General features: G+C 41.4%; 1 protein-coding gene across 1 annotated transcript in view; it reads left to right on the top strand.

Moving 5' to 3' along the window:
- LOC105558226 (intraflagellar transport protein 80 homolog) overlaps nt 1-12,420 on the top strand; it is a 78,689-nt gene extending 66,269 nt beyond the window's left edge. The window contains exon 7 of the mRNA XM_012005814.1: nt 12,305-12,420. Coding sequence (XP_011861204.1) covers nt 12,305-12,343 — 39 coding nt within the window. The 3' untranslated portion in view covers nt 12,344-12,420. The remainder of the gene's footprint in view (nt 1-12,304) is intronic.
- The last annotated feature ends 1,187 nt before the right edge of the window (nt 12,421-13,607 follow it).

Raw genomic sequence — 13,607 nt, forward strand, 5'->3', positions numbered from 1 at the left:
TGAATTATATATGAAATTTGGATTGAAAAAACTGAAGAACAATATAATATATAATTAGAAAAAAGTAAAATAAAGTAAAGTGTGCAAATTAGAAATTTGCACATGGCTTCCTCATAGAGGAAGGTTTAGGAGCGAAATCTAATTTTTTTCGATGTTTCTTGAAAGTGTGCAAATTAGAAATTTGCACATTGCTTCCATTGTTATGGCTTCCTCATAGAGGAAGCTTTAAGAGAGAAATCTAACTTTACTACGATGTTTCTTGAAAGTATTCAAATTATTCTTATTTCGCTCTTTTTTAATAAGTTTTTGTTGCAAAAAAACAGCGAGAATTAATTCAAGCACCTAATACTGATTAAATAATATATTTGCAATAATGTGATTTAATGATAAAATAATTGTTGAAAATAATTTATTTTCTAGGCATTTCTTAATTGTCGAATGGAATACTGTATCACTGTACAATTATCAAGGCCGTTTACTGGGTAATCCAAGATGGAAAGGTTTCTCTTCAGAACCACTTTATCCAGCTTGCATATCATTGTGTGCTGATACTTTAGTTATAAGGAATCAAAACAATGAAAAACGTAAGATAAACACAATGCCGTTAAAAGTTGTATTAAAAGGTTAATGAGATAATACTTTTAAATAATTTGTCGTATACATTTTATCATATGTATACATACAGGGTGTCTGATAAGTTTGTTCTCAACCGAAATATGTAGATAGATTAGGGCATGCTGAAGAGAAAAATCAGATACCATGATGCAATATCCGCAATAGTTATTGAGTTATTAATTATTACGTCTAAGCGAATGAACGCGCGGAAACAGGCTCCCGACTGTAGGCCGGGCTCGGTGGGCATAGCGGGCCACTCGCGCTCGTCACCCGCCGCTCTCCGCTCGCCACTCGTCTCCCACCACCCACCGCTCGCCGCTCGCGCGCGGCCCGCTACGCCCACCGAGCCCGGCCTACACTCGGAAGCCTGTTTCCGTGCGTTCATTCGCTTAGACGTAATAATTAATAACTCAATAACTATTGCGGATTTTGCATCAAGGTATCTGATTTTTCTCTTCAGTTTGCCCTAATCTATCTACATATTTCGGTTGAGAACAAACTTATCAGACACCCTGTATATGTATATAAATCATTGTTTAAATTTCGTAGTATTGAAACTTTTTAAATCATAAATTAGTTTTACAAATTTTTATAATATGTATTAATTTTTGAATAATTATATAATATCTTAAATATTTACATTTGAAGTAATTATCAAATGTAGGCTTTTGTATTTTTTTAAGACTTTTAGAATTAATATGTTATAAATCTAATTAAATATTTAAATATTTCAATTCTTGGTGAAATCTTCAGTAATTATTGACTATAGGAGAGTCAGCTTCACTGACCTTGACCTTGACATATGTTGTCAGGGTTACCTTCCTGAGTAACCCTCAGAAGGTTTTAGCCGTCGCTCGTTATTTGTTAAAAAGTTATTAAAAAACAATGTCAACCAATTATATGTAATTTTCAAACACAAATATTAAAAATTTTAAAAAATATTTTGGTAAATATGCAGAATAGGTCACACCTCACCGATTTCCTCGCCACTTAGGTATGTTGTAGGGGAGAGTTTTCTGAGTAATTCCCCGCAAGAATCAAGTGGGGGACGGCATTGGTTTAGGAGATATAACAAATTGAAAACTGAAATTTTTAATACGTTTTTTGGTAAATATTTAGATAAGGCCAACCAAATGAACTTGATCTTGACATATGTTGTCAAGATCATGACCCTGAGTGACCTTCAAGAAGTTTTTGCCATCGGTCGGTGTTTATTAAAAAGTTATAAACAAAAATGTTTAACCACTAAAATATAATTTTCTGACATCCTATGTACAATAAATGCTTTTATTTACCTTCAGTATTGAACGCAGGTAAGGAAAGAGCAAGGGCAGGGGGAGGGCAAAACTAATTCCACGCGTTGTACGGTTCCACATGGGTTTACAACTTTCCACGTGAAGCGAGATCCACTCCACACCTCTGACATAGGATGGGTAGGGTTAGTTTTAACGAAGTGGAGCCCCCCCCGAAGGGGGGGGCGGAACACACTGTCTTCACGCATACATTTTTCTATCTACATTTGGTGGAGGGGAGTGACTTATACATATGTGGGTAGAAAAATGTATGCGTGGAGACAGTATGTTCCGCCCCCCCTTCAGGGGGGCTTCACTTCGTTAAAAATAACCCTACCCACCCTATGTCAGAGGTGTGGAGTGGATCTCGCTTCACGTGGAAAGTTGCAAACCCATGTGGAACAGTACAATGGTGGAAGTGCATGCGTGGAGACAGTATGTTCCGCCCCCCCCTTCGGGGGGGCTCCACTTCGTTAAAATATAACCATACCCAAATCATGTCTGAGGTGTAGAGTGAATCTCGCTTGCTCGGTCAGTCTGCGCCGCGAGAAGAATTAAGCGCGCGCGCGCGTGTGTGTGTTCAACCCGTACCGATTGGTGCGGGAGGGGGCAGGTGTGACCTTGTAAATGAAAACGGTAGTTTGTTTATGATTTTAAAGGTAGCTACACAGGCATTTTAATAAAAATTACTAAGAAAACGTATTAAAATTTTTAGTTTTCAATTTGTTATATCTCCTAAACCAATGCCGTCCCCCACTTGATTCTTGCGGGGAATTACTCAGAAAACTTTCCCCTACAACATATCTAAGTGGCGAGGAAATCGGTGAGGTGTGACCTATTCTGCATATTTACCAATATTTTAAACAAAAGTTGTAGATCTCTTTAAAATATACATTTTATGTCCTATTCATTTTTACTGTACGAGTGATAGTTTTCGAGAAAAATTATGGACTCTAAAATCTGGGATTGTCCTGATTTCGCACATAACCGATCGGACATGGCAATATTTCCCGATCGGACACAGTCCCGATCGGATACAGCCCCAATCGGACACAGTCCCGATCAGACACCGTTCCTATCGGACACATTTTGTATCGGACACATATGGTTGCAATCGGATACAGGTTATATCGGACACAGACTCGATCGGACACATTTTACATCGGACAAATATGGTTCCAATCGGACACAGATTCTATCGGACACAGTCCCGATCGGACACGGACTCGATCGGACACTCTAGATGGGTTTTCAAGTGTTTATAACATGAAATTTAAGGCAAACTGTGACTCTAGATTGATTTCGAGTGTTTATAACATGAAATTTCATATGTGTCCGATACAAAATGTGTCCGATCGGGCCTGTATCCGATCGAGTCCGTGTCCGATCGGGTCCGTATCCGATCGGGCCCGTGTCCGATCGGGCCCGTGTCCGATCGGGCCCGTGTCCGATCGAGCCTGTGTCCGATCGGGACTGTGTCCGATAGAATCTATGTCCGATTGCAACCATATGTGTCCGATGCAAAATGTGTCCGATCGGGAATGTGTCCGATAGGAATGGTGTCTGATCGTGACTGTGTCCGATTGGGGCCGTGTCCGATCGGTTATGTGCGCAATCGGGACTCACTCCCAAATCTTATATCTGTCCTCTCATCTAAGCATGTGCTTTGTAGTACATATACGATTCCATATGGATTTGCGACTTTTCACGTGAAGCGTCATCCACTCCACACCTCGGACATAGTTTGGGTTAGGTTATATCTTAACAAAGTGGAGCCCCCCGCAGGGTGGGGGGGCGGAACATACTGTCTCCATGCATGTACTTTCATGATTTACGACAGATGGAGATGGGAGGAGAGATATAAGATTTAGAGTCCATCATTTTTTCGAAAACTATTACTCGCACAGTAAAAATGAATAGAACATAAAATGTATATTTCAAAGAGATCTACAACTTTTGTTTAAAACATTTTTCAAAATTTTTAATATCTGTGTCTGAAAATTAAATATAATTGGTCGACATTGTTTTTTAATAACTTTTTAACAAACAACGAGCGACGGTTAAAACCTTCTGAGGGTTACTCAGGAGGGTAACCTTGACAACATATGTCAAGGGCAAGGTCATCGAAGCTGACTCCCCTATAGTCAATATTTACCAAACCTTCTCCAATGTTTTCGACTTATTAATTGTATCTGTTTTCTATTTTTAAGAATAATTTAAAGAATAAATTCTGTTGTAACCATATAACGTAGGGTGTCCCATTTTAAATAATTCATTAAAATTTCTCAAAAACTATGATGTATAAGAAAAAAATGCTTATTACACACATAGGAGTATGTCGACAATCTTTTGGCACTTAAAAGAGTTGTGGAGACGTAAAGAGATTTTTAAAATTGATTATTTATTAAATTTTTTATTTATTAACATTTTATAACTTTTTTAACGTACGTGGGTATGCTGAAAAGTAATGCACACATGCTTGTAGAACACGAACAAAAACAAATAGCGAGATCGGGCAAAAAGTACATTAAAGTACAATTCTTAAGCTTCAAAACCATATATTTATTTTTCAACATAGTCACCGTTAAGGCTAACACATTTCTCCCAACGTGTAACAAGTTTTTTCATTCCGTCACTGAAAAATTCTTCCGACTTTTCTCGAATCCAGGACTTGACAGCTGCCTTCACCTCATCGTCCAAGGTGTGCTATAATGATTACCCTTGAGATCTCTCTTGAGTAGAGGAAAAAAATAAAAATCACAAGGCACAAGATCGGGGGAGTAAGGAGGGTGTGGAATCTGTTCAAACTTCAGGTTTCGCAAGATTATTGGCTTCAGGCTGCTTCTAACACGACAAACTCGACGTCGGAGGTGTTTTAGAGTCTGTATGTACTGAGAAGAATTTACCGTCTTGCAACATGACAACGCTCGTCCACACACCTCGCGCGCAACTGCAGAGGCTCTGCGTTTAGAGACATGCCTGAAGTTTGAATAGAGTCCACACCCTCCTTACTCCCCCGATCTTGCGCCTTGTGATTTTTATTTTTTTCCTCTACTTAAGAGAGACCTCAAGGGTAATCATTACACCTCGGACGATGAGGTGAAGGCAGCTGTCAAGTCCTGGATTTTAGAAAAGTCGGAAGAATTTTTCAGTGACGGAATGGAAAAACTTGTTACACGTTGGGAGAAATGTGTTAGCCTTAACGGTGACTATGTTGAAAAATAAATATATGATTTTGAAGCTTAAGAATTGTACTTTAATGTACTTTTTGCCCGATCTCGCTATTTGTTTTTGTTCGTGTTCTACAAGCATGTCTGCATTACTTTTCAGCCTACCCACGTAATTATAATATTTTTCCACCATGCTGCTTCGTCTGAGTTGAAGCATCTTTACGACCGGTTTGATGGTCCATCTGGGTTTCCACTGTACATGATTTTTCAGGGTAATTGAAAATTCTTCCGTAGTCTGAGATCCTATCAGAAAGCTCAAAATATCCTCTAGAAGCTCCGGAGTTCTAGGCTTTCTATTCAGAAGTGGATCCTCGGAAAAAGGGTGACTTGGTCCGAATGATGGGCAATTAACACCTTTTTGCGTAAGCGCCGTTTAATTGGCGATTAGTGTCTAGTTCTCAGTCGCCAAAAGACGCTAGTCGCCAATCATTCGGAGAAAGTCATCTCCAACCTTCAACTACATGGCCTGGACACCCAGAGCTTCTAAAGGATATTTTGAGTTTTCTACAGCCACCGGAACCTTTTGTCACCAATACCATCATTGCCCAAAAAGAGCAAACGCAGATCAAAGGAATCGTAAGGAACTCAGACTACAGAGGATTTTCCAGTCATCCTGAAAAAGTCTCGAGCAGCAGAAATCCAGACAGATCAGCAGAAGAATCATGAAGATTAATGTTTAAATAAGGCTCCAATAAAATATTTAAATCTAAATCTTCTGAACAAAGTGTTGCGGTGATCCCACCGCTGCCACCACTTTTGTTGCCGCGCCGCTCCGTGCGCGGTGTAGTTTCCTTCTTTCTCACTCCGGAGGTGTTCTCTGACGAGAACCGATAGGATTCTTTGATGGGATGTGGCTGGTCGGAGGTCACTTCAAGAAGGCACCGTTGGATCTCACAGATTAACTTTATTTAACTGAGTTTCACAAGATTGGTTGACGGCAGGCCGAAGGCCTGACGGACAAGTGTATAACGCGTACAGTATGTTATCGGATAACGCGATAGTGACAAGTGCTTCGATCTCGGACGTTCCTCTGGTTTTAAGCCCGATGATCGAGTCGTTAGCGTTCTCGGTACTCGATTGCGGTCATTCGTAATCGAGTCGAGAACTTGCTTACTTCTTCCTTGAAATTTAATTAGGTTGCGCGTTCGGACTTTTGTGGCTCGATCGCGCAATATGCTTACGCTAGTGTTATTCTAATTACATTGCTTGTTCGAGTGCCCTTATTACCTCTTTGTGCAATCGGGGCACAACATTCCTCCCCCTTTGGAAGAAGGAAAACTGAGGGGTGAAGTTTTCCGCTCATGGGTTTACCCTCTCCCTTTTCCTTGTTCCTTACAGTTTTTATTTACAATATATGATTAGTACAACATCGCGGGTTGGCGGTTCACGTAGTTTGGTGTATTTTGTTGTTTTTTCGTTCTACGGTATATTACCCATACGCTTAGGCCTATTATGCTAATTATAATTATTGCCATACCCGAGCTTAGTGAATACGCGACGTATCTGTTCGCCAATATGTGCTCGTTCGTTCCGTGTTCCATCTCTCTTTCGAGTTCCTGTGTGCTTAGGCTTAGTTCTATTAATTCCTTCGGGTTGGTTATTACGGGTTTCAAATTTAGGTTACTTTGTAAGTTTAGATGATTTCCTTCGGCCATGAGGTTGACCGTATTTTTTGTTAAATTATATCCCGGTAGGTGTGTTTGTACTACTTTATTACCTATTCGTGTTTTAGTTTTCAGGATTACGTCGGGAGTGGTTAGCTTACATTTATCTTGTAAAGTGACTTTATCTGTGTTGTTTATAGTGACTTCGATTTCTGGCTATCCGTTACATTGGACGCTGATTCTTTGCTCTCCTCGCGTGGAGTATAGCCAGGTGTGTGTCTCTTCTACCGTTATCCAAATGGTCCGGTTGCTCGTAAGGTGTCGTTTTTCGCACGCACTTAGGTGGCCCGGGGCCTTTACATAGGTTTGCACCTCGCATGGTGCGTCTCCGCTCACGTGGTATGTCGGGAACGCTTGATTGCATACATAGAGAACATCCCTCCCCCTTTGGAAGAAGGAAAACTGAGGGGTGAAGTTTTCCGCTCATGGGTTGCCCTCTCCCTTTTTCCTTGTTCCTTACAATATTTATTTACAGTGTGTGGTTATACAGTGTCACGGGTTCGCGGTTTACATAGATCGTTGTTTTTCCATTCTACGATATATTACCCATATGCTCACGTGGTATGACGGAAATGTTTGATCGCATACATAGTTTTCTTCTGTTCGTACAAGTCTCTAGTTCGCGCTTCTTAACTATTAGGCAGTTATGGTTTTGGTTTTTATTTTAACAGTTATGGTTTTTACAAACGTTTTTATAAACCTTTATCCTTTAGTACTTTCCCCTTCCCCCTTTTTGTAGTTTTAAGTAATGTATTTTCTTGTTAATGTTCTACAAAGGGTTTCAGGCGGTTTACATGCACTCGTAGGCTTCTTCGCCCCATTTTTATTGTGTAATTTACTTCCGAGTGCTTCTCTGTAATGACGTACGGACCTATCCATTGAGAGTCTAGTTTCTTTGAGCGTCCTCTCCTTACGGTTTCGTCGTGTAGGAGTACCTTTTCCCCTACTTTAAACACTACAGCTTTAGTTCGTTTGTCATATTGAGCTTTAGCTTTTTCTTTCTTGACTATTAAGTGTTCCTTCGCTGTCTGTTGCGTAGCTCGCATTCTCTCGCGTAGTTCTTGCACTTGTCGGTCTACCTCCTGCTTGTGCTTTTCCGGTAGGCGATATGGTCGCACGTTAACCGGGGCGCTATTTGCCTGCGTAGCAATTTTGTGCTTTACAGCTTCTGTACAAGTCTCCGTTCATGTGAAATATGTCACTGTAATCTGTGCAAATGTCGATTATTGATTTTCTTTCCTCTGGGTTTAAATGTTCCGTGCGCAATAGCTCGGTCAAGGCCTTCACACATAAAATTCCGTAAGGACGTAAAACGTAAGCGTAAGAAAATCAACAGGTTGGATTTGCTACTGCTTGCGTCATTGCCTTACGTTCTCGACTGTGATTGGTCGATTTTCTTATGCTTACGTTTTACGTCCTTACGGAATTTTATGTGTGAAGGCCTTCACCCTTTTGCTTCTTGGAATTTCTCCATTTTCACACTCTATATGTGTCACGTTGATTTCTTCGGTCGTGCTTTGAGCAACTTCCTTTATGGTTACTTGCGGCATCGGCATCTCTATCACCGCATCTGTAGTATTTAAAATGCTTGCTGCGCATATAAAATTTTTTGGTTCCACCAGACAATTTCCTATGAATACACCTGGTCATGCTTCCTCGGCTTGTATTATGCCGATGTGGGTTTAGTGCTACTTTACAGTATGGGTACAGTTTTAAGACTTGTTGTCCTATTGTTACCTGTTTTCTTCCGTAGTCGCACTTAGCCTTTTGCTTCTTTACAAAATTGACTCCAATGATTCCATCATATTCCATTGGGAAGTCATCCTTCACGACATACATGGCGTGTTTTACTCGCGCTTCTTTCAGCTTTATCGTCGCGTTGATTTTTCCTAAGGTCTTTATCTTGTGACCTGTTATGCCTGTTAACGTTATTTCGTTTTCTTCGATCAGCGCTTCGCCCTTTAAGTGCTTCACTTTAATTAGTGATATTGCGGCACCTGTGTCAAATAGCATGCTCACTTTTCTTCGCTTCGTTTCCTGAATGGGCAGGTTAATCAAATCTAGATCCGTGTTACGTCTCGGTGTATCTTTCACGTGTGCAACTTGATACTCGAGCGCGCGGCGCTTCTTCTTTTCATCCTTCTCATCGTCGTCACTGCTTGCTGCTGACTTGGCGCTTTTTCCTTTGTAGTTATTACGCTCATTGCTGTTCCATCTCGCTTTTTCTTGCGAGTAATTGTATTTAGCGTATCTCGCGCTATTATTTTTCGGTTTCCCGTGCAACTGCCAGCATTCCTCTTGGACGTGTCCCGTTTTTTTTGCAGTGTTTGCAGTGCTTCTCCACCGCATTTACTCGGGGTGTCGTGTTGGGTTTCGGCAGCTGGAAACGATTTGAATATCGACTGCTTCGGCAATCTCTGCTATAATGTCCGGGTTTTCCGCATTTGTGGCATGTTACTTTTGCTTTATTTTCCTTCGGCTGCGTGTTTGCATAGCCGTTTCTATATCGTGCCGTTTCCTTCGGATTATTAAATTTTTCCTCGGCACTTGCGCCAGCTATGGCGTCTTGCATGTTCTCGTAGTTTCGGGCTCTGACGAGCAGTTTTATTTCGTCTCTCAGTCCCAGCTGGTAATTTTGCAACGCTTGTTGCTTTATCGTCTCCAAGATGCCATGTTTTATTCTTGACGGGTGATGCATGTTTTCTGTCATGGACTCGAATAATTCGTTAGCCAACTTTTCGGTCCGTAGTTCAAATTCTTGCGCGGTTTCTCCCGTTTTTTGCTTCAACGTGTTGAATTCAAGTTGCAAGTGCGTAGTGCTCTTCTTACTTTGATAGCACACGACTAATTCTTCTTTTAATTGTTCAAAATCTCTAATCTCTCTAGTGCGAAAGTCTGTCAAGGCTCTGCCTTTTAATTTAGTGTACAATACGCCTTCTAATAGTGCTCCTTCGTCGAGTGGATCGATACTTTTCACTGCGTAAGTTATGACACGTAAAAATTCTTGAAGTTTGCTTGAGGTTCCATCGAACGGGGGAATCGAGTTTCGTGCTTCCTTTAGGGACATGTATCTTCCGTTCGTGCTGCGTTCTCCCGGCTGACCGGAATATTGTGCAAGCGGTGTCAATTGATTCGGTGATCGTATGTCATCGTCACGTCTGCTGGTGTTTTTTACCACTGTCTGTCCCGGGTCGCGTATTCGTTCGCGATCTTGGATTTTACTTATCTCTATCCGCATGTCGCGTATTACGCTTACTAATTCGGACACTGTAGCTCGTATATCGTCGTTTTGCGCGGTGGGCAATACTACCCCGCTTTTAAACAGTGTACTGTCTCTGTTAATCCCGGTTACTAACCCTAACGCTTCGTCTATTTTTTGACCGACTGCGTTCGGATCCGTTCCTATCGCGTGCGCCATGTCCCGTTGTCCTTTCGAATCGGGTTTACCTGTCGCGATTGACTTTAATGGCGGACTCGTGGCTATTTACTAGGCTATATGCCGGACTGCTTTCCGGTTCCGTATCGGAAATCAAAATCACTTTGGGCGAAGTCGCGATTTCCTGATTGGGTACTTCTGTGGCGTCGGAGTCGGACTCCTCGCTTGTGTAGTACTCCTCTAAATTTCGGCGGACACAGTTTCGTCTATTTCGCGGTATTCGTTTGACCGTGTGTGAATTTCGCGGATTTTCGTTCGCTTTTCGGGCTGCTTCGCTTAACAGCCTCCACGAATCAATTTCGCGCGGTATCGCAGGGCCACTCCCTGATATCTACTTTTATTTGTTTCGGCAATTTCGCTCGCTTTTACAAAAGTCTCAATACGATTTACATCAGGCGCATGTTGATTTCTCGATCAGTCCTGCTGTCGTAGTTCCGTGCCGCTCGGGTGTCGGCTGGTTGAGGCTGGTCAGGGCTGCTTCTCCGGTTTCCCTCGGCGTTATCGCTCGTCGGCTGCTACCGTCGGCTGCTACCGGGTGTCCGTGTCGTTCGCAGTCCTCTGCTAGTCCACGTTGTCTTTACTCAGCTGTTCCTTGGTCCTCTGATGCAGTGTTCTTGACTCAGTTGTTCACAATCCCAGTACCGCTGCCACCAATTTTGTTGCCGCGCCGCTCCGTGCGCGGTGTAGTTTCTTTCTTACTCACTCCGGAGGTGTTCTCTGACGAGAACCGAAAGGATTCTTTGATGGGATGTGGCTGGTCGGAGGTCACTTCAAGAAGGCACCGTTTAACTATCACTATGTAGCTTTATTCGGCTGAGTGTTACACTGTTGGTTTACGACAGGCCGAAGGCCTGACGGACAAATGCTTAGCGCGTAAACGTATACTATCGAATGACGCGTGATTGACAAGTGCCTCGATCTCGGGCGTTCCTCTGGTTTTATGTCCGATGATCGAGTGGTCAGCGTTCTCGGTACTCGATCGAGGTTATTCGTTATCGGGTCGAGAACTTGCTGACTTCTTCTTCGAATTTAATTAGGTTGCGCGATCGGGCCTTTGTGGCTCGATCGCGCAATCTTTTGGCTTACGCTATTATTCTTATTACAATTACAATTACAATGCTTACATTGCTTGTTCGAGTGCCCTCATTACCTCTTTATGCAATCGGGGCACAACATCAGTTACGATGGTTAAATGTTGTAGAAGATGATATGGGCAATGTGAGCTTGGTCACATGTATCCACACCCACGCGTATATGTATCCATATCCACGCGTATGAATAACACAACGAATGCAAATGCATTCCGGTGTATCATGTTGTACGGTCAGATACCTAATTTCTCGCCTTCATCTCGTCTGTCATAGTACATGTTAGTGGTCCGACACTTACTCTGGTATCGAAGAAACATATCCATGTATGAAGAGAATTTGACAGCGGTATCTAGAGACAACAATGTGATGTGTGTGGAAGTATGTATTAAACTGATACGCGTGGATCGTTCCACGTTATACATAGTTAATTATAAGCAACTCTTTGTTCTTCCTATTATTTATAAAAATACTTTCAACGTTCACAAAATTGATAAATGTACAGCTGAAGAGGGTCACATGTCGTGACCGAAACGTTCGAATCATACCTTATGTAACTAAAATATACAACTGTTCACCTTGTATCGTTTTAATTTCGTTCATCCAAGTTCATGTGACGGCTCACATTGTCCATATCATCTTCTACAACATTTAACCATCGTAACTTTGTTCAGAAGATTTAAATTTAAAGATCATAAAGATGTTTCAACGCAGACTATAGTAAGCAATGTGGTAGAAAACAATTATGTTAAAAAAGCTCAAAAAATATGAGATGTAAATATAAAAAAAAAAAATAAATCAATAATAAATAATAAAAATAAATCAATAAAAAATCTATTTGCTTTCCATTTATTCTTGCGATAAGTTGGTGACTCCAATGTAGGCGCAAAGAGGTCTTGGAATGGAAGAAGGCAACGGAAGAATAATCATCAATGAAATTTTTACAATTTATAACATTTGCCTTTTATTTATTATTTAGTGCTTCATATCTTGGAAATATCTCACAACAAGCCTATAGTAGAAGGTCAATCGCACTCACACCTGTACAACGTGACACAAGTGGCCTTAAATTATATTGGTGACATAAAAGACCGACAATTAGCATTAATAGATGTCAATAAAGATTTATTCTTAATTGCAATAAAGACAACAGGCTTTGGAAGAATATGCAAAATAGGTATGTAATATATATATAGGTATATTATATAATGACTATATATAGGTATATAATTATCAAATGACAAAATTAATAGGATAATTGAAAAGCAGTATATAAATATACACATTATATGTATAAAACCATTGAACTATTTCCTGTTTGAACCATATTAGCAGTCTTAGTTCCTATAGATTTATATCAAAATACGTTCATGATTGAACTTTCTGTTATTATACAGGGTGTCGGATTTGATTTGGACCACTCTAAAGATTATAGTAGATTGGATCAAACTAAGAAGAAAAGTTATATACCGTTTTACAAAATCCGTAATTATTATCGCGTAATTAAGAAAAACGTCTGAGCCAATAAGTGCACGCAGGAGCGGAAGGCCGGACTCGGCAGACATGCAAAATGGTGTATCTGTTGACATCTCTCAAGATCCGATAGCGAGAGGTGGAGTCACGCATCGATCGATGAGAGACGGGGGCGAGCGGGAAGCGGTGAGCGAGCGAACGTCGCGCAGCGAGCGAACGCGCGACATATGACATCGCGCCAAAAAAGTTTTTCTGGTGGTAGGAGAATAATACCCCATTTTGCATGTCTGCCGAGTCCGGCCTTCAGCTCCTCCGTGCACTTATTGGCTCAGACGTTTTTCTTAATTACGCGATAATAATTACGGATTTTGTAAAATGGTATATAACTTTTCTTCTCAGTTTGATCCAATCTACTATAATCTTTGGAGTGGTCCAAATCGAATCCGACACCCTGTATACAAGGTGTGTCCTAATACCCGTATGTCTCGTAGATGGTAGATAGACCGGGGCAAACTGAATAGAAAGGTCCTATACCATTTTGCAAAATTCGCAATAGTTATCGAGAAATTAATTTTAATGTCTGAGCGAATGAGAGCGTAGAAGGCGGCAGGCCGCACTCGGCAGGCAACGGTGGGGCATCATCTAATAGCGAGAGGTGGAGCGGCGCACCGAAAAAAAGTTGTCACGCAGCGAGGGGCGAGCGGGGAGTGTATACTGAAGCTCGCCACTCGCTGCGTGACAACTTTTTTTCGGCGCGCCGCTCCACCTCTCTCGCTATCAGTGATGCCAGCCGGGAACGTTTACCCGTA

This window comes from Vollenhovia emeryi, unplaced genomic scaffold (assembly GCF_000949405.1).
Source record: "Vollenhovia emeryi isolate VEMERY1.0 unplaced genomic scaffold, V.emery_V1.0 DF939363.1, whole genome shotgun sequence".
In the NCBI taxonomy this organism is placed as follows: Eukaryota; Metazoa; Arthropoda; class Insecta; order Hymenoptera; family Formicidae; genus Vollenhovia; species Vollenhovia emeryi.